Source organism: Trachemys scripta, chromosome 19, assembly GCF_013100865.1.
Source record: "Trachemys scripta elegans isolate TJP31775 chromosome 19, CAS_Tse_1.0, whole genome shotgun sequence".
NCBI lineage: Eukaryota > Metazoa > Chordata > Testudines > Emydidae > Trachemys > Trachemys scripta.
In genome coordinates, this window is record NC_048316.1 from 17,962,478 (window position 1) to 17,986,552 (window position 24,075).

Consider the following 24,075-nt stretch of genomic DNA (forward strand, 5'->3'; position numbering starts at 1 on the left):
ACAAGAAGTAGGACTGAGTGGACTTGTAGGCTCTAAAGTTTTACATAGTTTTATTTTTGAATGCAGTTATTTTTTGTACAAAATGCTCCATTTGTAAATTCAACTTTCATGATAAAGAGATTGCACTATAGTGCTTGTATTGGGTGAATTGAAAAATACTATTTTGTTTTTTACAGTGCAAATATTTGTAATAAAAATAAATATAAAGTGAGCACTGTACACTTTGCATTCTGTGTTGTAATTGAAATCAATATATTTGAAAATGTAGAAAACATCCAAAAATATTTAAATAAATGGTATTCTATTATTAATAGCGTGCTTATGTTTTTAATACAATTAATCGTGATTAATTTTTTTTTAATCGCTTGACAGCCCTACTAATATTATTTTACATTTCCTGTTGAAGGTAATGAGATGAACCTAAGGGCTGGTCCACACTAAGCCCCCAGTTCGAACTAAGATACACAACTTCAGCTACGTGAATAACGTAGCTGAAGTCCAAGTATCTTAGTTCGAACTTAAAGGTACTTAGCGCGGGACCACATGCGTCAGGCAGGTTCCCCCGTCGACTCCGCCTACTCCTCTCGCGGAGCAGGATTACCAGCGTCGACGGCGAGCACTTCCGGGATTGATTTATCGCGTCTAGACAAGATGCGATAAATCGATCCCAGAAGATTGATTGCTTGCCGCCGAACCAGCGGGTAAGTATAGACGTACTCTAAGACACCAAGTCTGGCTCTAGAGTTTGCCAGGGTTTGGTGATGGCAAGGCTGGATCCAGGTTATGATTTATGCCTCTCTCTACTTGTCTGTAAACTAGGGTGACCAGATAGCAAGTGTGAAAAATCAGGACAGGTGGTGGGGGGTAATAGGCCTCTATATAAGAAAAAGCCCCAAATATCGGGACTGTCCCTATAAAATCGGGACATCTGGTCACCCTACTGTAAACTAAGGGCATGTCTGCACTACTGGCTACTGTGGCACAGCTATAGGGCTGCAGCTATACCACTATATCTCCTTAGCGTAGATGCTTCCTACAGTGATAGAAGGAGTTTTTCCATCGATGTAGGTAATCCACCTCCCAGAACGGTGACAGCTAAGTCAAGAGAAGAATTCTTCTATTGACCGAACTGTATCTACACTGCAGGGAGGTAGGTCAGTAAAACTACAGCACTCAGGTGTCTGACTTTTTCACACCCCGGAACCGAGTAGCTATGCCAACCTAACTTCTAAGTGTAGATCAGGTCTTCGAGACAATAAAGACTTAGATTTGACTTAAACATTCAAGGATGTAGTAAACTATTTCCTGTTTTGATGTACTGAACCTCACAATTCATGATACAGGCCTTACTCTAAAGATATTTCTTCTATGCACAAATTTTAAAGTAGATTTTCCTTAAAAGATGAAGTGATCCACAGGGCACATGCCAACAGCCCTGCGCTGCCCCTTAATACAAAAGACCTAGTTTTGAAAACAAGTCATTACTTACTCCTTAGACCATGACTGTGTAGTTAGAGGAAAAGCGGAGGGTTTAGCTAAAAGAAAACTAACGGAATATGAAAGGAATTCTTGCCACTGCATCTCCACTCAAACAGCAAATCTCTAAAAATTAAAGTGTGTCTTCAAGAAAGAAACTAATTAAAAAATCAAATAAAACCATTACTTTAAAGTTGACCTGCAAAAGTTTTTTTTTTTTTTTTTTTTTTTTTAAAAGCACAAATTCATTTTTCAATCTCAATCATGGATAAAGGACTGGAAGGTTTTTTCCTTTAACACCTTTGAAGTATCAGGATTGCAAAGTTTGGCCTTTCCTGATTTTGATCACTGGGAGGTCTAAGAGATGCATATTTCGAGCTATTAACACCTTAATTGACTGGAGCGAGAACGTTGAATCCTTAAAGTTTTTTCACTCAAACCATGTCTCATTGAAGTCAAAGATGCATTAACAAAAACAGAACCACAACGTTTCAAACAGCCTGGCTAACTGCTCAGTCTTCTGCTTTTAGGCCATCACCATGGCCAGATCTATACCTAAAACTTATGTTGACCTAGCTACATCACTCTGGGGTGTGAAAAACTCACTACCTGCCCTTCCCTGCCCCAAGAGCCATAGTTTATGGGGTCTAAATTAGCTGTTATCACTCAAGAAAGATCTTGGAATCATTATGGATAGCTCGAAAACATCTGCTCAGTATGCAGTGGCAGTCAAAAAAGCTTAACAGACTGTTAGGAACCATTAAGAAAGGGATAGATAATAAGGCAGTAAGTATCATAATGCCACTATATAAATCCATGGTACGCCCACACCTTGAATACTGCGTGCAATCCTGGTTGCCCCATCTTAAAAAAAGGAAAGAGGTACAGAGAAGGGCAACAAAAATGATTAAGGGTCTGAAACAGCTTCCATCTGAGAAGAGATTAAAAAAACTGGGACTGTTCAGCTTGGAAAAGGGATTTCACATAACATAAGAACGAGGGGTCACCCAATGAAATTACTAGGCAGCCGGTTTAAAAATAAACAAAAGGAAGTACTTCTTCACACAGTGCCCAGTCATCTTGTTGCCAGGGGATGTTGCGAAGACCAAAACTATAACTGGGTTCAAAAAAGCGTAAGATAAGTTCATGGAGCATAGGTCCAGCAATGGCTATTGGTTAACATGGTCAGGACACAACCCCATGCTCTGGATGTCCCTAAGCCTGACTGCCAGATGCTGGGGCTAGATAACAGGAGATGGATCACTTGATAATTGCCCTGTTCTGTTCATTCCCTTTGAAGCATCTGGCATTGGCCACTGTCGGCAGACAGGATACTGGGCTAGATGGACCACTGGTCTGACCCAGTCTGGCTGTTCTTATAAGCTGACTTAAGCCCCAGTACAGACACCACTAGGTTGACAGAAGAATTCTTCCATTGACCTAGCTACTGCCTCCCAAGGGGGTGAATTAGATACAGCAATAGGAACATTCGCTCCATCACCACAGCAAGTGTCTACGCTACAGTGACAGCTGCAGCATCCCAGCTCTGATGCTATAGAGCATCTGCAGTGCAGACAAGCCCCATTTCACTAGTTCCCCTGTCATCATGGCCTTCCAGCCCAGGACTGGAATCTGCAGTCCTTTACAGCTTCTCTTATGTTGTAAAGCAGTAAAAGAAGGGGCACAAGCTCATTATTTTTCCCCTTTGCAGGTCACCTTTAACACCGAAGATGTAGGTTAGGATACAGTAAATGTAACTCCTCATTTGAATAAATAGAAAATCAGATTTTCAGAGCTGCAGAGTAAAGCAGTATTTCAGCTCTGAGATGCCGTCACTAGTCACCGAAGAGAAACCGAAGCAGTATAGGTATTTCTAAAAACAGTTTAGAAAATTCATATATTTATGTAGCTACAGAGCAAATAAATATCAATTGACAATTCTGTAACTGCTCACTACAATTTTCCTTTAGCACTTGTATAGACTGTGGGGATTAGAGCATGGCTCATGGCTGTTGCCACAAAGCCCCCCTCTAGCCCTCCCCCCATTAAAATGGCTAAAATATCACTTAACTGAAATTGTCCCCTTGCTGTACATTAAAAACAACAAGATGAATGGACTATGGAGGCAGGGAGGAATGGGAGAGCTACTGGTCAACCACAAAGAAAGACCAAGTTAAAATGGCACAGCAACCCATCGGCCTGTATTGTCCAGGAAGAGAGATCTGATCGAGATCTCCCAAGGAAAAGAGTGCAGCAATCAGGAGGCTCTGCAAGAGAGGGTGAAGTCCCCCTGCTCATCACTGGCATTACATTCAGTAAGATGCACTAGAACAGCTGAGAAAAGTGAGGAGCTTTCTAGTACAGGACACAGGCTGACATGTCACTGATAGCACTCTGCGGATTGTTACTCTGATTTGGCTCCTTGTGGTACCTGCTTCCTCTACAGATTTCTGTAGAGCTTCTGCCAGTTCTTGGTCTGCAATCTCCTCCGGCCGCATGTCCTCCCGCCCTGGCCCATATGCCAGTCTTGCACACTCTGGGAGCTCCCCTTCTGGAAGGAAAGTTGTCTGAGATCCCGTGGTACCAATCACTAGTACATTCTTTTTGAGATCAATGGAACACTGGGAAAAGAGGACACATGCAAAGGATGTCTTGGTGACCGTCAGTCATAAAACAGGACCAGAATACATAAATTAGTGACACATTAAACAATGCACTAGAAAAATGTCCCTTCCAAACATCAAGGGGTTAACACAGTGCAAAGTTACATGCACTGGACGAAGGGTCAAGAACGTGCTAACAACTGGTAAATCTAAAAACAAATGCTGGGTAGAAATAACTCACCAGCCTGTGCCTTCAATGTGCCAAGTGGCTTCTTACAGCTGCTCCTATTAGCCAGCTCTTGAATAATTATGGCCCTTCTGCTCTTCAGCCCTACTATGATTACGGCTACAAGTGAGGACTTCCCAGAGTCTTTATTCTAAATGGCTCATGTATAGACCTCAGAGGATTTTCCAGGCACCAAGAGTTCAGAGCAAAGACCTTTAGGCTGGGACAAGATACGAAGTACTTACAACCTATAAGGTATAAGTGCTTCCCCCATAATCTACGGGAAAACCATCTCAACATATCTCGTCAGAGTTTTTTTTAATCCCTAAAAAATTCATAAGGATGATAACGATTTTACATTGAAGGACTCACGGAAGAGCCAAGGATCGTTTGCGAAACAAGCACCAATGGATTCCATTACCTGATGTCTCTTAAGCATATCCAGTCCTAGAAGCATATCCATGGGCTGTTCTTCGAGGATAGAGAAAGAACACGGCAGAAAATCCCCTTCAATCTGAACCTGAGCTGAAGCACACAGAAAACACCCTGTTACCTGCCCTCCAGCCTCTAGAAGTGTTCAAGCACTGCAGCAGGAGGATTCTACTGTACGTATCTCTCTATCCAAGAGAAAGCTTATCAAGTCTCCGTGGGTAGGTTATGGAATCAGAGCACAATGCACATAGACTTGGCTGTGGAAAAGTCTACTCTGAGCCAGCGCTGGTGATTATTGTGAGTTTCTAGCCCCCAGGGGCTAATTATCCCCCCCCCTTTATTTTAAAAGCTGACTGGATCTGCAGTGCAGTAGGAACTGATCAACTAACCCCTCAAGCTAGAGCTAAAGAAGCTGCATGCAGCTGCTCAGGGTGTGGAATTTTGGTTTTGGTGCTTTAATTCACAGTCAACGTCTTAAGGAATAAAGAGAATATTTCCTTGTATGGCATTTTCTTCAGACAAACCTATGCAAGAACACGGATATCCTGAAGTGCTCTCCTCACTGCGGAAAGAGAGACACTCAGCTGCACTGGAATTCTGCCCTGAACAATTCACACTGCCCATTACCCCCATCCTGATCCCCCATACCAAAGAATAAAGCTATTTATAACCTGTTAGAACCAGGAATCAAGGTTTCCTCAGTATTTGTATGGGGGCTCTAGACCTACCGGAATTAAAGTGTTAGGATCATTGTATGAAAACATTAAACGTGATGGAGTCCTGGTTATTGTGTCTCTGGTGTAAGAATTTATCAAGATCACATTAAGCTCACCCACTCTATAGCAGTTCCCAAAGTTTACAGCAGGGGTCTCAAACACACGGCCCGCAAAGTTATTTTCTGTGGCCCGCGAGCTCCTCACAGTCCCCCACCCTCCCTCAGCGTTTACCTAGAGCAGCTCCAGCCTGACGCGCACCGGGGGCAGGGCAGGCTCCCTGCCTGCCTGCCCCTGCGCCGCTCCGGGAAGCGGATGGAACCTGGGGAAGGAGAGGCACAGGGGTGTGTGTGTGTGCCGATGTTGTTTCAGGCTCCGCCCCCCCAGCAGCTCCCATTGGCCACAGTTCCCTGTTCCCGGCCAATGGGGGCAGTGCCTGAAGCAACAGCAACACACACACCCCTGTGCCCCTGCTCCCCCATGTTCCGTCCGATTCCCGGAGTGGCTCGGGGGCAGGGCAGGCAGGCAGGGAGCCTGCCCTGCCCCCGGTGCGCGCCAGGCCAGAGCCCACCCCCCGAACCTCTCCTGCAGTCGAACCCCCTGCCCTGAGCCCCTTGCCGTACCCTGCACCCCGAGGCCCCCTGCCACACCCCTCCTGCAGCCCAACCCTCTGCCCTGAACCCCCTGCTGCATCCCGCACCCCTCCTGCACCCCAACCCTCTGCCCTGAACCCCCTGCCGCACCCTGCACCGAACCCCCGCTGCACCCCAACCCCCTGCCCTGAGCCTTTGCTGCACCCCGACCCCCTGCCATACCCTGCACCCTGACCCCCTGCCCTGAGCCCCCTGTTGCACCCCGCACCTCTCCTGCACCCCAACCCCTTCCCTGAGCCGCCTGCCGCACCCTGCACTGAACCCCCTCCTGCACCCCAACCCCCTGCCGAGCCCCCTGCCACACCCCTCCTGCACCCCAACCCCCTGCCGCACCCCTCATCCCTCCTGCACCCCACACCCCAACTCCCTGCCCTGAGCCCCTGCCACACCCCACACCTCTCCTGCACCCCTTGGGGCCAGGGAGGAGGCGGAGTTGGGGTGGGGATTTTGGGGAAGGGGTTGGAATGGGGGCAGAGAAGGGCGGAGTGGGGGCGGGGCTGAGGGCGGCCGGGGAGAGGTGTCAGTAATGCAGCCCTCGAGCCAATGTACTCGTCCTCACGTGGCCCTCGTGGTCATTTGCGTTTGAGACCCCTGGTTAACAGTATCAAAGCAGACACTCTTTGGCGCCAAGAAGAGCCGCAGCCGTTACAGGTAACGTTATCCTGTTGTACCGCTACTTACCTAGGTGCACTCTGCCAATGATTTTCTGTGTGCCCACTCCCTTCGCAATGCCTGCCCAGCGCCGGTCCACCAGTCTCATTATGTTACACCTTTCAGCACAAGCTTGGCTCATAATGGTCATTTGGGCACCTACCACCAGAGACAAGAGGAGTTAGCAATATTTAAAAACAACCAAGGGGTAGTTTAAAAATTTTGATCTCCTCCAGTACAGAGATTTTAATCTAAGATTCAGTAGCAGGCAGGGAATTACATTATGGCATAAAGGCATTTGATTATACCATGGCTCTGTGTGTATACACAAAGGTCACCCACTGCCACCTGAAGATGGTTATGGCTATGGAGTTATAATAAAGCTGAATACTTACACTGAGATCTACAGATGAAAAGTGTTGTGTTATAAAGGAAAGGAAATCTCAGTTTTATAGTTAGGGAAACTGAGGCACATAGGCAGAGTGACTTGTCCAAGGTTACACAGCTGGCCAGCGGCAAAGGCAAGATTAGAACCCAGGAATTCTGATTCCTGGTCATGTTTTAACCACAACACACATCGCAAATATTTTTAATTAGGTTGAATAATGACAGAAAGTACATTCAGATTTTAATTAGATCCTTTTAAATCTCGTAACAATTCTTTAATGTGGAAAGGGAATGTTATAAATTGACCTATTGGGGGGTTTACTATTTCCTGGAGAAGGGGGAGCAGGGAGAGCGGAAAGAGCGTAAAGAGATTTAAAATGGGGAGACTGGGGGGAGAATCACCTGAGTCAACAAAGGCTTTCACTGGATGTCCATTGACTTTGCAGTTAATATAGAGCATCACCACCTGGCCAAAGCTCTCTGGGGCCTCTTCCATAGCTATTGTCATGTTCTCTTCAATATTTTGTTGCCTGAATTAAATGAAAACCAGAAACCGGAATCATGCCTTCCATGAGCAGAAATGGCATATTTATAAAGCCTCCCCTTTACAAGGATTACAAACAGATTTGTCATCTTCCCTCTCCCCACTACCACCAGTTATGAAGAGCTTGTGAAAGGAGTACTTCAGCAGTTAAACACCAGCCTACTTAGCAGATGTTAGCAAAAGATCTTGCCTTAATCCAGAGGCATCAGGTTGCTGGCAAGCAGGAAGGAAAGAATGTTCCTTGTAGCACTTTAAAGAGACCCAATGCAGCAGTCTGGAGTAAAGTGGTCAGATGCACTTTAGCACCTGGAGACCTGCAACTGATTCTCTGTTCACAACAAAAAGCTGTCATTACAGAGTTAATAAAAAGAACTCAGGGGCAAAAGGCTGCACATTCGTTAGTCATTCTGCTACAACACTAGGATCCCAAAAAGCTATGTTTCAAAATGCTTGTATAACATTTCAGTAGATTCTTCCCTTTTGCAAGTATCAGGGTTGGGACAGGTTACATGAAACTCTTGTGAGTGCCGTGACAGCACCACAAATTCTCTCTCCAAATTCAAGGCTACAAAAAGGAACACAAGATCGATAGAAGCCAAATGAAATGCAGCTCCGTGCCTGCAGCAACCTTGAGCACGTTGGGTGTCTGCAGCTACCCTGCCAGAAATAGCTCATCTACCAATATAGAAGGGTCTCTAGTTTAAAGAGATAGGTTCCCTTTTTTTCAGTAGGAGGGAACCTGCCCTTCTCCTACCTTATAGAAATCCTCCCTCCACCACAGGAAGGCGGAATGCAACTCCCTTTGGAGGCAGTCAGTGATCTTCCATACACCTTCTAGAAGGGGACACTGGAGAGGAATATGCAGTGCTCTAAGACGTGGCTGCTTGGGAACTGAAGGTGGATGTGGTGGGGCGATCATCCTGCTCCAGCCCTGAAGGGGTTAAAACAGCCCTGGGAAAGGGCTGCCCCGCAGAGCCGATAGGGTAGGTTGATTGGGAAAGCAGCCACAGCTGGGGCCACACCCAATTAGGAGACAGCTGTCCCTATAAAAGGGCTGTGAACAAGGGAGCTGGGGCAGTCTCTCTCTAGCTGTGGAGAGAGAAGGGCACCTGAGGTAGAGTGGTGCTGGGGAAAGGCAAGAGGAGCTGGGGAGCTCCAGCCTGGCAACTCCCCAGGCTGCAGGCCTTTTGCAAGGCCTATGGAGGCACTGGGGCTACAGAGGTGCAGTCTGGGGTTAGGCCGAGGCAGCTGGTCCAACCCCCTTGCCAGTGATGAGTGGCCATTACAGACTGCAGTTTGCCCCAGTGAGCGGGGGCTAGGTGATGACTGGCAGTAGCCACTGAGGCAAGGTGGGGTTTAGAGGGTTGGAGGTTCTCCTGGGAGGGGAGACCCAGACTGTGGGTTCCTGCTGGGGCAGAACCCCAGGGTAAGGGGCACCAGGGTCTGAGAGGGACACAGGGCCAGGGCAGGCAAGACACCGGCCTGCAGAGGGCGCTCCATACGCTGGAAAAGAGCTAATTCCCAGGCGACCAGCAGGAGGCGCCGCACTGGTGAGTCTCACATTGCTACAGTGGACAACTGCAAAGCAGCATATTACACAGGCACTAGGCTGCCCTGGCTTTATTTACTCATGATCTAGCTCAAAGCAACACCTATTGGCCCGCTTACAGTACATAAGATTAAGTCAGTCTGAAGCAAGAAGTGTATGTGACTGGCAGATATTTAGTATCAGCCTAATTACAGCAAACCCGGTTTCCTCCCCGCCCCCCAATTTTCTTTAAAATGTGCATAAAGGTTAGAAACGTGGCTCTGTAAAATGCGGCATTTATTATGCTGCACACAGCATCTGCTCCCAACCCATCTTTTCATGGGGACAAAATCTAATAGAGGGGTTTGAGTCAGGTGATCAGAGACTAATACCGAGAACTAGCATCTCCCAGGTTCTAATCCCCACTGTCACTAAATGACTGTCTAGCTGTGGGCAAATCACTTGCTCTTTCTGCCTCAGTTTCCCCTTCTCTATAAAACACCACCACTTAAATAGCTCATGGGGATGTTTTGTTTAGTCAGCGTTTGAACAGCACTGTGAAATACTGAAAAATACTTAACATGTACATAGTGCAAAATGCTTTATTATATTGTAATATAGTCATTACAATATAATAAATGATTATTTTCCCTATTACTAATGCATATTTTAGCACTGCCAAGTCTGCAAAACCAATATGAGCCTATTGTATGAAGCAGAATGTCTTCATACATCAGCAAAACTGCTTACTGTGTTCTGATTCAAAAATGTATTGTTGATCATGTAAGAAACAGAAGAATTAGACCTCCCCTCCCACAGGCAGTACCCAGCTGAGCCTGTAGCACTGGCAGTGAGAGAAGCCTGGTTTGGACTTACAGACTCTGAAGTTACATAGAAAAGATACAAAGGGGAAGTAAACCGGGGCAGCATGGTGCCATTTTTACAGAGCCACTTTTCTGACAAGGACTATGCTCGAAATCTGCAACTAAGCAGAGACTTGGGCTATATCTGCACTACCAAACTTACAGCCGCCCAGTGGAGAGGCAGCTTATACTGACAGGAGGAGTTCCTGTTGGTGTAGAGAAACCACCTCCCCAGTGTTAGCTATGCTGACAAGAAGCACTCTTCGGTCAGAAGCATCTACACCGGGAGCTATGCCAGCGTAAGTTTTAAGTGTAGACCAAGCTTCGATGGGTATGTCTACACAGCAATTAGACACCCAGGGCTGGCCTGGGCCTGCTGACCCATGCCTATGGGGCTCAGGCTGCGGGCTGTTTCACTGCTGTGTAGCTGTCCAGGATCGGGCTGGAGCTTGAGCTCTAGGACCCTGTGAAGTGAGCCCAGAAGTCTACACAGCAGTGAAACAGTCCTGCAGCCCGAGTCAGCCGGCACAGGCCAGCCGCGAGTTTTTCTTTGTTGTGTAGACATACCCAGGAGACATGGGTTAGAGGTTACATTTGCAAGTCCTGGTGCTCAGGCTTGAGGGGATCCAATATACCCCAAGCAGCTACTTGCAGGGTCTCCAGGGAACTCTGGTTAAGCAGTTTCTATGCAGTGCTCTCTACTGGCTAGTTCATGGAGACGCACCACAGAATTGGGAAAGGTCCCTGAAAAAGAACCAAGACTCTGACTGGATTTTGGGAAATTGCAGTCCCCGTGTCGAGAGAGATGACCAAGACTGCCTCTACTCTGACGGCTATGGGGGGGGGAGGGGGAGCGAGACCACACCACCAAAAGAAGTGACAGAGTCAACAAATAGGAGACAATGCTGCATCAACCCTGCCCCTCTTGATTCCAAAAATGCATTTTCAACTGGAATAGGGTCCCACAAAGGGGTCCAGAGCTCTCCCTTGGACTTAGGTTTGCTACCTTATGTCCTCTTCTATCTTTGCCTGAGCCTCAAGATCAAAAGGGTCAGCTGAAAACAGACGGATTCTCTCCTGCTCCCGGCGGGCTCGGTCCTGTTGCTGCTCCACCAGCACCCTGGTAAATTTCTCTGCAGTAACAAAAACAGATACAAACACCATAGTTAGATGCACAGATACTCTTTACTGGAAATTACTCTTACAAATGAAAAGCTATTAAACTTGTAGCAAAAAATGTCTTTTAAAGATGTTGGCCACCATTGAAAGGTAAAGTGACTAGTGCCATCAGCAGTGGGCTCTATTTCAGGGCTACTTGAAAAACCAGCCAGCACAGACAGAACTCACGGGCTTGATCACGTACTCGCTCGAGATTCCCACTTTGTCTCCCATCTCAGTGGACTGAACTGCTTCGCATTGGGCCTGATGCCCAACAGCCTACGTAGACATAACAGAGTTCTCAGGTTCCGAATGAACTGAAGTTACCCTACATTTATCTTTCCATTGTCTGCAAATAAATGTAAGGTGCAGAGACACTATTTAAATCAAAGAGCTGCAATTAAAGAATATTTTCATTGCTTTACTGCAGCAAGATCTACCCAACGATATCATGCAAGAACATCTCCAAAAGCAGCAAATAAGTTACATCCAGAAATTCAGCATTTGTATTCTTCTAGTCTAGTCTAAATTATTCATTCGTATGTAGAACAATCTTTAGTCAAACATTTTTTTCAATTAGGAGAAACTGAAGTCACAATAACCATGATACTTAACATTTCTCTCATAGATCTCAAAACGCTTTACGAAAGTGGATGTCATTACCCATACTCATTTTAACATGAGGAAATGGAGGCACCAAGGTCAGTTGGTTTACACAACGTCACAAAGAGTCAGTGGCACAGCCAGGAATGCATTCCAGGTCTTCTGAATCCCAGTGTGGTGCGCTGTGTATTGGACCATGTTGCTGACAAAACCAGATGTTCTGCCAAAAAGACAGCAGCAGAACTCACTGGCCATAGATTAATTTTGCATCTGAGCAAAGTCAAAGTTCTATGACATTGGAGGCTTCAAACAGTAGTCTTATTTTAAAACCAAACAACATAGGCCAAGATTTACAAATCTGAGTTCTTACAGTTAGATTCCTAAAGCTACACTTAACGGGAGTTAAGAAGTGGTCGCTTTTGAAAAAAAATTAGGCGCACAACTTTTAGATACCAAGGGTCGAAAATCTCAGCCATGGTTTTTCAAGGTTTGTACACAACAAAATGCATTCCTAACACCACTTGTATTCAGAAATCAGAACAGTTGTGTCAACAGTAGCTAGTGCTTTCACTTCAGGAAATGCAGTGGTTCCAAATACACCTGGCCTTGAAAACTTATTTACTCCGCAAGGAGTAGGATGTTTTGATTTCCATGGCGCCATGCTCTGTATAGCTGGTGCCTTCTGATGTACTGTAATGCATCTAACACAATCACATATGCATTGAAGCTTGATGTATTTTGGACACTGCAGTGAGAGCAGATCTGGATATCTGCCCAAATGCTGATAGCAAATACTGACAGTATAACCTGATAATCCATCCTATGAATGCACAGAGCTGTACCAAATCTGAATTATGAGAGTTTACTGTACAGATTAGACAAGAAAAGCGGCAGATGAACTAGTCCTGGGATCCTGTAGTTAGTGTTCTGCACCACTACCACTGAGCGTGTCCTTGCGCCATCAAGGGCGGCAAGCTCTAGAAGCAGTGCTCTCATCCTAGGATGGGGAGGAAGAACATCTCACGTGGTTCTGCAACAAGCTCTCCGCTATACGACACACACTGCTAGGCTCAAAAGAGAGGGCCAATGAAAGACAATTGTTATGGAAAGTAAAGGATTTGCTTTAGTAACATGGCATACAGTATTGTGCATTACTGTGTTCCCTTGCTCTTTGCAATTGTTCATATATATAAAATCAATATAGAGAATTAAAAAAAGCCATGTAGCTCTCTCCTCCAGCCTTCCTGTACTGGAAGTCACCCAGCCTGCAGTCTTTGAAAAGGAGAAAAATTGGGGAGAGGCTCTTCTATAGAGTGCTTTTTCCTTCCATCATCTCTCCCAAACCTCCCCATTAGTAGCCAAGTTCTTGATAAGCTGTTTCCCACAAATGGATCTCTAGTAAGGGTTTATAACCATGCATTTTAATGCCTCCAAATGATCTGTTTTCATACTATATGAGCTCTGTTATTGCAAAAATAAATAAAATAAAGCTCAAATAAGACAAGGTGTGAGCAGCAAAGAACAGGTGTTCACCAGCAGAACATGGAGGGCATCATACCACTAAGTCTGCCAAGTGCACCACCCTCTTAGATAGCACCCAGAAGGATTTTAACAAGTGGTTTCTAAAAAAGCCAAATTTAAATTTTTTTAAAAAGACATTTAAGGAAACTCTTTAAAAGGAATAGTGAAATAAACACTGTTTACTGGTTCCCAGGGCGACCACAAGGCTGCCAGATTAGGTGCCTGCCAGTGAGATACGAAGCCTTTCTTATTTAGGTTTTTTTTATGTCTATGTCTGTAGTGACACATTCATATCTTCCAGGCTTTTGCAAGGGAGGTAGGATGGGATTTAAAATGAGCTATTTCCTGTCTGGGTCGTAGAGAGGACAGGATTACCACCACCAATTGGTACAGTTGGCAGGAGTCTCAGTACAGAGGCCAGGGATGGAACTGGCCCTAAAAACTGATCTCACCCCCCAGACGTGATCCCTCCAAGAAAGGGGACAAGGCATATCAGCAGTCACGTGGAGGAAGTTTGCAAAGCTGTTGCTAGCTAGTGCTATTCCTGTTCTGGGGATAGGGGAATTCCATCTCCAATGCTGTCAGCATTAAACGCACTAAGAAGCCATTGTGTGACTGAACACCCATAACTACTTCTTACTAGAATTCAGTACAGATAGACGTTGCCACGTAACAGCCTCAGACAAAGCAAGGAAGAACCAATCGCCTCCAAATCCCAATTTACCAAGGTCTCCACTGAGCAGTGCCTCAGCGAGGGGTGGATTGCGTTCTTTCAGCAGGGACAGCTCGTGGGGATTGGCAAGCAACATGTCCCGTAACAGTGCTGGATTGTCCAAGCCCTGAGGGGATGAAGGTGTATCCGGAGGTGATGGGCGAGGACGCTGCGCTGGTTGCTGCTCCTGCAGCTGCGCTGACGTCCCAGGCACTGTAATGCTGCTGAAGTCTATCCTGGGCAGACCTGAAGGAAAAACGAGTTAACAGTTGGACCATTTCACATTCTCAGCTGCTGTGGACAATGCAGTGAAAAGCTGTGGAATGGTTGAACAAACTACGGTAACATTTCATGCCCATAGCAATTCATGTCTGAGCTTCACTGCCTCACCGACATATTCAGGTTAAAGACTAACAGATTTATTTGGGCATAAGCTTTCGTGAGTAAAAGCTTATGCCCAAATAAATCTGTTAGTCTTTAAGGTGCCACCAGACTCTTTGTTGTTTTTGTAGATACAGACTAACACGGCTACCCCCTGATATTCAGGTTAGTGGGTTAGGAATACTATCACATATTTATGTAACTGATCTATTCACATATCTGGCCCATTTTACGGGGAAACTCACTTAACCCCCTCCAGCTCAGAGATATGCATACCACCAATCTACCTCACGAGGGGGTTATGAAGCTTAACAGCGTCTGTAAAGCACTTCTGAATTCCTCACATGAAAGAAGATACTGTAGTAAGAAAAATATTACTGAAGTCCTGCACTGCCGCCACCAATCTTCCAGCTGAGGCAGAGTTGGGACCTTTACGGCCATTCCCCTGCTATAACCTGCGGTCAACATTTCCTTTGGTAAGGGATACAATTATAATGGAAACTCTTAGGACTAAGAATTAAAGTGGGGGGAAGGGTGGTAGAAGTAGGACTCCAATTCCATACTATGGGGCTTGAGGAACCTTTTGAATATATATTGCATCACGTGATTGGGTCTGCTAAGCTTCAGCGTCTCTGTGCATTAGTAACAATATGTACTCAGAGCACACATTGCCACAGCCCTCTAATGTGTAAGAGCAGCACAGACTGCATATTATTGCACCATTATACTGAATGGGAGGGGAACAGGAAAATCCACATGATTTCACAGAAGCTGCTTTCTGAACAAAATTATTTTGGTCACTTTTCTCCCACCCCCAAACAACAAACTAAATCATGCCTACTTATCACTGCAAGAAGTAAACCCTTTAAGTATCCAAAGCAAAGAAAAAGCCCACCCCCAAACAAGAACAGTTTTGCCTGATGAGGGTGGCTATTGTGAAGTTTCTCAAGCACTTGTATGAAATGCATCACACACATATAAAGTAGTATTTTGGTGTATTTATTTACTAATGAACCAACGTTCTGCCCCAAGTATATTTTTCATCACCAAGTTATTAACTCTCTGAAAAAGGGGGCGTTTTAAATGTAATACATTAGTAGTAGACCCGTGACAGGACGGCATTAGTTAAGTTTCACACAAATCAATAAATAAAACCTCCAGAGCATTAAGAGGCTAAACAGCCACAATTTAAAGGTAATCTTCTGGGTACAATGGACATCTGGGTACAGCCAGGGGGACTGCAAGACAACAGCCGGTAGCCCAGCGAGTTAGTCTGAAGAGTTTCTCACCTGGAAACTGGACTGGAGGCCGTGGCTCTGCATTCTCCTTTTGCTGTAAAATCACCACATCCCCATCTTTCAAGCCATAGGAGGCCAATGATCTGTGGTTGTCAGTTAGAGGCCTCTCTGCATAGACAATCTGTACATAGAGAGAGAGACGGGGTGATAGGAAACAAGCTTATACATGGCACAAAGTGAACTGACAGCAAGACCCTAAATGGTGATTTTACTTAGGAACATTAAATCTGATTCACTATAAATTTGAAGACGAATCCAAAAGAATTACCGGTAAGTGTGCAATTCTCATCAGACTGCTGCAAATCAAATGCCCTGTGCACTGGGCAGATATATCCCAAGAAATAAGTATGCAGATCTCGTCATCAAAAATGATGGTAGCAATAAAGCATTTAACTTTACAAATTTTAAGGCAGAAGTGTTGAATCCTGGACAGGATAGGAGGACATGAGGTCTTCAGTGGAATTCTGAATATGTAGACATGACTTTCCAGAATACCCAGTTTCACAGAAACTTACATTATCATTAACTTATGTCAATGCGCAATAAATTCTAAAGTCAGAAGGGACCAACAGATCATCCAGCCTGACCCCCTGTATGTCACAGGCCAACACCATCCGCACACTAAATCCAACAACTGGAGTTAGACCAAAGTAATACAGCCCACCAGAGACTAGCCTACTATGTGCCGCACGGAGAGACTAAGAGGGACTAAGGGGCACCAGTGCAACGGCAGGGAAATGATTAAATAAGATGTACCCAGATAATCCTAGCAAGTGACCCTCTCTCTCACGCTGCAGAGGAAGGCAAAAAAACCCCTAAAGTCACTGTCAATCAGACCTGCGGGAAAATTCCTCCCCAACCCCAAATATAGTAATCTGTTAGACCCTGAGCCATCTCTGACTGTTGTAGATATTTGCGAATAGCAATCGTGGATAGGCCATATGCCACAGTATGCAACCTCATCATATCATCCCCTCCATAAACCTGTCAAACTCAGTCTTGAAACAAATTAGGTTGCACTAACTACTCCCTTTGAAGAAGTGAGGTTTTTACCCACGAAAGCTTATGCCCAAATAAATCTGTTCGTCTTTAAGGTGCCACTAGACTCCTTGTTTTTGTACTCCCTTTGAAGGGTCTTCTAGAACTTAACTCCTCTGATGGTTAGAAATCTTCATCTAATTTCAACTTAGTGAAGGCCAGTTTAAATCCATTTGTTCTTGTGCCAGCATTGGCCCTTAACTTAAATAACTCCTCTCCCACCCGGGTGTATTTATAGAGAGCAATCCTATCTCTCCAGAGCCTTCAGTTAGGCTAAACAACCCAAGCTCCAAGTCTCCTCTCATAAGGTAAATTCTCCATTTCTCTGATCATCCTAGCAGCCCTTCTCTGCACTTGTTCCAGTTTGAATTCATCTCTCAAACATGGGAAACCAGAATTGCATGCAGTAGTCCAGATGAGGTCCTCCAGTTAATATCAGAGACATATTTGGGCCTAAGCTTTCGTGGGCTAAAACCCACTTCATCAGATGCATGAAGTGAAAAATACAGTAAGCAGTATATATATTACAGCACATGAAAAGATGGGAGTTGCCTTACCAAATGTGTGTGTGTGGGGGGAGGGAGGGTCAGTGCTAACGAGGCCAATTGAATCAAGGTGGAAGTGGCCTATTCTCAACAGTTGACAAGATGGGGTGAATATCAATAGAGGGAAAATTACTTTTTGTAGTGCTAACAAGGCCAATTATGGGAGAAATTAAAGTCTCCCATAATCACACAATTCCCAGTAGTATCTCTCTCACTGGGCTATCCATATCCAAATCAGATCCTGGGGGTCTGTAACAGACCCCAAGCACTATCCCAGGGGAGAGTGTTTCCATTCTTCTCCAAAATGATTTTGACCCAAACATTCCATTCCATCACTTCTAAGTTCTTTACAGTCTACCTCATCAACAACATACAGTGCTACTACATCACATTTATCTTTATTTCTGTCTTTCCTGACCAGCACATACCCTTCAAAACCTGTACTCCAATGATGACTACTATTCCACCATGCTTCCATTAACCCTATAATACCTGGTTTCACCTCCTGCACCATTAGATCTAGTTCTTCCCATTTGCAACCCAGGCTCCTTGCATTGGAGTACAGACATCTCAGCTGTTTCTGCTTGGTCTTACCCAGGTTCTTCACCTGATTAGGCACAATCATTTTACTGCCAGTATCTCCTGCCTGACAGTGCCAGTACCAATGACGGTATCAATCTTTCCTCTCATTGTCCATTCTCCTCCTCTCTATCCACTTACTTGATTTCCCTCCTGCTAAATATTAGAATCAGGTGTGGAGATTATATGAGCAGCTCCAAATCATTTCTCCCAAATTCTTAATTTAAAGCTCATTTAATCAATTATGCCAGCCTCCATCCCAGAAGTCTATGACCCTCTCTACTCAGGTGGAGTCCATCTGAGTAGCTGAATGCTACTCAGATGGAACAGCTGAATGCTCCTAGTGGTCGAACATTCCAAAGCCCTCCTTATAGCACCACCCCCTGAGCCATCTGATGATCATCATCATAATCTCATCTTGCCTTTGCTCTCCGCCTCTATGGACAAGTAGACTCCCACTGAAGATCACTTAAACCTCCATTTCCTTAAGCATCTTCCCCAGCCAGTCTTCCTTGATGTGTCCCAGTGAGAATCTAGCAATATCATTTGTTCCCACATGAAAGATAATCAATGGTTTCTTTCCTGCTCCCATTAGGATCCTCTTCAGCGGGGTGGATTTGATTTAATCATGGATTTAATCATTTACTCAGGAAGACTTAATTTAATCATGGATTCTACATAAAAGTGCATTCTTGTGGGTTCTTATAACCTTAATACATATTCTTCACAACTCAGAGATAGATGTAGGTTTCATTTTAGAAGGTATACATTTTTAAAGTGATTTATTTTGAAAACTTTTCAGATTACTTTTACAGCTATATCTGAAAGTGAATGATTGTTTGGTTATTTCATTTACCAAAGGTAACAGAAGCAGATATTTATGAAGTCACTGGGAGGTGAATTATCTCCAATTCAACAGGTTAATCATTAATATTTGGAGGATTCTCTTGCCATGCTGTATTAGGAGGAAAACATCACCAGACAGACATTTAAATTGTTTTATTTAACTAAAACAACAATGTTGTGTATTCTGGATTTTTTTCTTCAACAGCAAACATACAATATTTTAACAAAACAAGCATATGAATTTTTGAATTTAGTTAAACATTCAAGTTTTTTAAAATCAGGTTTGTTTTTTTAAAATTGTTTTCAACTAAAATAGTTAAATGAAAAATAAAAAAACAAAAAAATTAAATCGACTATGTCAGCCAGGTCAATATGAGAAACAAAATATTGGCTTCTGCAGCTAACTCAATTGTCTTCACCTTCATTTTCCTGTTTGTTCATAATCTGGAAAAGAAAAACAAGCTTTCCTGCTTTTTCAGGTCTCAAATGATTTCTCCATTTGTAATGAATTAGTCCAAAGGAAGAAAATATTCTTTCTACAGCGGCAGAAGAAGCTACTGCTGTTAAAAGTGAGATTATCACTTCAACAGTCTCTGACTCCAAGTGCTTAAGTGACTTCCACCAGTTCACCGGTGTGACTTTCCTTAAAACATCATCAGCAAACATATGTCTTGAATGGTTCTTATTCCCAAACTGAGTCTCTTTTATGGCCTGCTGCCATTCTAGGTTTTCCCTTCTAGTGAGAGAATGGTATGGTAAATCTCAGATCAATGAAGGCTACACTCAGAAAGACCTCAAGACTTCTGGAATATGCTGCTCAAACAGTTTCCCTTTTGTTTCTACTGCCTGTCCCTCCCTTCTCACATTTATCTTCAGACTTCTTCTCCTTGTCCAGATCTATTCCGCCCCCAACAATCTTCTATTCATTGAACTTTTTGAAACTTTGCACTTTTAGAGAGGTAAGGGACTGACTCTCTGTACACAAATTTGCAGAGGGACAATAGGCTTGAGGTCTGTTATTTCTCACCTCTACATATTATTTATTTAAAAACATTTTTCCTGTTAACAAGCATATTATCTCTGGAGAGAGAAATCCACAGTTTGAGAACTGCAAAACTAAGCATCTCTGATGGGGTATCTTCTAGACTGAGCACTGAGTCCCATTGGGTAGATAGAAAGATTAACCTAAATAATCTATACAGAAGCCCCTGGGACCCCATAAGATTGGATTCCTAATCCATGAACTATTGGAACTCATTTACAAAACTTTTCTTAAACATTACATGGATATATTGTCTCACACTATGGAATTAGAATTTATAATCCCTATGATGAGATATCTTTGAGCTATAATGTATCTTAATTAAAACTATCTTTAGTTTGGGACAACCGGCCCTAAAGAGCCCTCCCACCTTTGCAAGTCCAGACAATGTCCATGCTGCACAGGTTGCTGCCACCTCCTCAACTTCTCTCTCTCTCAAAAAGCCGAATGATGGGCAATCTAACTATATACATAAAAAAGCTCCAAAGGACAGAATGAAAGAACAAACAATGAGGGATGAACTAAAGTCAATGCATCTGATCTGAATTAAGGAGCTGCATGCTGATTGGGTCACTCACCCCTTTACACCCTTGGAAGACTCAGGGATGGGAAGGAGGAGAGAGTGGCGCCAAATGACTATGCTCAAGGCAGAGCCATCTTGATCCCACAAGTGGCCATGTACAGAGGCTACACTCAGAGAAGAATACAGGACCTTCTCATTCACTGTTCAATCTTGCTGAGCAATGGGAGAGGCTATCAGGTCTGCTGTGCAAACGAGGAGATATTAGGATTAACCACTGCAAGTACCCAAGTTTCTTCAGTACTGTATTCTGGTTTATACTGCAGACTTGCAAGCTTACCTTAAAATCATTTGCTTCTAAAACACCAGAATTTGACTAGTGTTATTTCTAAAATCTGACATTTGCATTCTCAGAATATTTCAGGCTCCGGAAGATAAAAAAAGCTGGAGCTGGATTTGAAACATGAAGTAGGTGCTGTTAAAACAGATGCACGTTTCCAAAGCAGTTAGAACAAAACTGTATTTGAATTATGCTGGAGGCTGATGCCTGGATTCAGTGTGGATAAAATCATTTTTGTTTTAAATTAGTTTTTTTTATTTTGTTAAACTATGAAAAGTTTTTCTTTTTAAAAATAAACCTGATTAAAATGAAATCTGACTTTAATACAAAATATTTTAAGTCCTAAACACATAATCTCTTAAATCTTTTAAATTAAAAAAAATATGCTGAATCCATGTGCTCTATCAAAAACTGAGTTAAAGGCTGCTTTGCTATATGAAGAAAGAATCAGAGCAAAACCATCCATTTCGAGGTCAACGTAAGAACATAAGAACAGATTTACTGGGTCAGACCAAAGGTCCATTCAGCCCAGTATCCTGTCTACCGACAGTGGCCATGCCAGGTTCACTCCCTCTGGGGCACCTAACAGGCAATGATCAAGTGATCTCACTCCTGCGATCCATCTCCACCCTCTCACAAACAGAGGCTAGGGACACCATTCCTTACCCATCCTGGCTAATAGCCATTAATGGACTTAACCTCCATGAATTTAGTTAGTTCTCTTTTAAACCCTGTTATAGTCCTAGCCTTCACAACCTCCTCAGGCAAGGAGTTCCACGGGTTGACTGTGCGCTGTGTGAAGAACTTTTTATTTGTTTTAAACCTGCTGCCCATTAATTTCATTTGGTGGCCCCTAGTTCTTATATTATGGGAACAATAACTTTTCCTTATTCACTTTCTCCACACCTCTCATGATTTTATAGACCTCTATCATATCCCCCCTTAGTCTCCTCCTTTTGAAGCTGAAAAGTCCTAGCCTCTTTAATCTCTCCTCATATGGGACCCATTCCAAAACCCTAATCATTTTAGTTGCCCTTCTCTGAACCTTTTCGAATGCCAGTATATCTTTTTTGAGATGAGACCACATCTGTACGCAGTATTCAAGATGTGGGTGTACCATGGATTTATACAAGAGCAATAAGATATTCTCCGTCATATTCTCTATCCCTTTTTTAATGATTCCTAACATCCTGTTTGCTTTATAAATATGGCACAACAGATCATGTACTGTCTTAAGGGCTTATTTTGTTTAATAAAAATATTTTATGTGCTGTTTTGTGTTTAAATTCCAGTTATCATCCTAATGCAGCTTGACACAAATCATGAGCAAAAGGTTAATTATCTAGTCAATAAGCAGATCAGTCACCATTTTCTAACATACTAAAAATGTGCAATTAATAATTAATAAGAATCTAAAATATTAAGCTATATAATTGCTTAAATAAATGTATATAGTTATACTGTAGTATCCTCCTACATAGCAAAAAGATGTACCAAATCTACTGTAACGGTTCTATTTAGCTGTAAAATCAACATGTTTTAATAGTTATATCAACCAATGAGAATGCACCTTTCTTTAGAAAAAGAAAGGAAGTACAAATGGAAGAGCTGATTAAAATAAATGATTTAAATAGAGACTTTCCATTTGATTATTTAAATTAGGATTTACTTTGATTTAAATCAATCCACCTTGGCTGGATTAGAAACGAACGTGATTTCTCCCCACCCTCTAAATACATTATTGACAACATCAATTAATATTATACTACACTAGTCTTGTAGGCCCATTTATACTTCCTAAGCTCTTTTGATCCAGGACATGTGTACATTTTGTTGCATTTTAAATCATCAGAGAAGAAACATTACAACAAATTCTTACAGGCATTATGAAGCTTTGTTTGTGAGGAGATGATTTTTAAAGCAGCATCTCACATAACTAAATACACCACACCCAGTGGTGCACCACATGAGTTAGTCATGCCACTGACAGGGAAAAAAACAAGCTAGGAATAAACCTGACCTGCAGCTGTAAATCTTAAATGACAGTTTCTTCATATGGATAGTCTGGGAGATACAACTTAATCAGTTTAAGAGAGATTTAGCCTGTCTTCTTGCTTGGATTGGATTTTTAAACTTTCCACCTTAACAGCTCAAAGCATGAATTAAGCACACAGCAGTTATCCCTCAGCAGAGCAACTTAACACACTCTTAACCAGCCTCCTTTACAGGCAAAATAAGCTAATTTGACTTAGTTGCTTCTGTGTGGTATGAAACACTACAAAAGCAAACGCTGATGAGACAGCCCAGTACTAAGTCCCTAGCATCTCTGAAGCTGAGCAGTGCTCCAGATCCCCCCACATTATGAAGTGCTCTGATTTTGCAAAGAATGCCTGACCAGGAAGGGAGCTAGCTTTCTGCTGCTTGAATGACAATACAGCAGGAATGCCTTTCCTTTAAAAGCAAGAACAAAAGCAGTGCAGATATTACAAACTCCACCCAACAAAACTATAACGTTTGTAAGCTATTTCTTCATGCTGCTGAGGTCTCATGCTAGAAGAGCACCACCTCTGGTTGGTTCTAGCACCTGTACTACAATCTGTTTAATGATTCTCTCATCCATCAGCAGACTGATGGCGCTGAAAGGCACTATGTGCTCCCCCACCCTACTGTACTGATGAGATTCTGTGCTGGGCCCATGTGTACCATCACTGCCCACTCTCCATGCAGCTATGCATACTTTAGCCTGCCACAGATCTTCCACAGCTCTAGGAGTTTGGAGCTGCCCAGGCTTCATAGCAGGTTAAGACCACCCCCAACTGATAGGCACCGCCTGGTACAGTCCAGGTCTTGGTCTAACACTGGTACATAATACCACCTAGCTCTTAGATAGCACTTTTCATCAGTAGATCTCAAAATGCCTTACAAAGGGAGGTCAGTGACACTTCCTACTAGAGATCCCCAGGCAGCACATAAATCAATCAAAATCTAGAACGAGAACTCTTGCTCTCATTTTCAATAGGCTATCAACCAGTTTTTGCTCCCAAGTAATTGCAATCAAGAAAATGGATTAGCCATAAAAGTAGCATGCTTTATAAATACCGAGAAGAGAAGTGTCAGCAATGTAAAAAGCTAGAGGTTGATGCAGTTATCTCTGCAGCACTGTACCGTGAGAAGCAGAGTTCTAAGCTCCTGGGGCCACCCACATCAGGTAACTCGTGACTGGTATTCAGAGAACTGTTGATGGGGTCCAGATCTCCTTAGGTGAAGTGTTATAAAAATGTGCAACCCAAGAGCAGGTCAGTAAATGGAGTTGGGATAGGGGCAGGGCCGGCTCCAGGGTTTTGGCCGCCCCAAGCAGCCAAAACAAACAAAAAAGCCGCGATCGCGATCTAAAAAAAAGCCGTGATCGCGATCTG

General features: G+C 43.6%; 1 protein-coding gene across 5 annotated transcripts in view; it reads right to left on the minus strand.

The window, feature by feature from the left end:
* LOC117867780 (protein DDI1 homolog 2) overlaps positions 1-24,075 on the minus strand; it is a 44,267-nt gene that overhangs the window by 14,675 nt on the left and 5,517 nt on the right. For 4 of the 5 annotated variants that reach the window (XR_004643500.1, XM_034753038.1, XM_034753041.1 and 1 more), the window contains exons 2-8: positions 15,741-15,870; positions 14,083-14,316; positions 11,083-11,209; positions 7,544-7,671; positions 6,785-6,913; positions 4,727-4,830; positions 3,908-4,097 (exon numbers count right to left, since the gene is read on the minus strand). Coding sequence is in view for 4 of the 5 variants with exons in the window: in XM_034753038.1 (XP_034608929.1) it covers positions 3,908-4,097; positions 4,727-4,830; positions 6,785-6,913; positions 7,544-7,671; positions 11,083-11,209; positions 14,083-14,316; positions 15,741-15,870 (1,042 nt within the window). In the remaining variant the exon portion in view is untranslated. The remainder of the gene's footprint in view (positions 1-3,907; positions 4,098-4,726; positions 4,831-6,784; positions 6,914-7,543; positions 7,672-11,082; positions 11,210-14,082; positions 14,317-15,740; positions 15,871-24,075) is intronic. The other variant, XM_034753042.1, reaches the window with a different exon arrangement.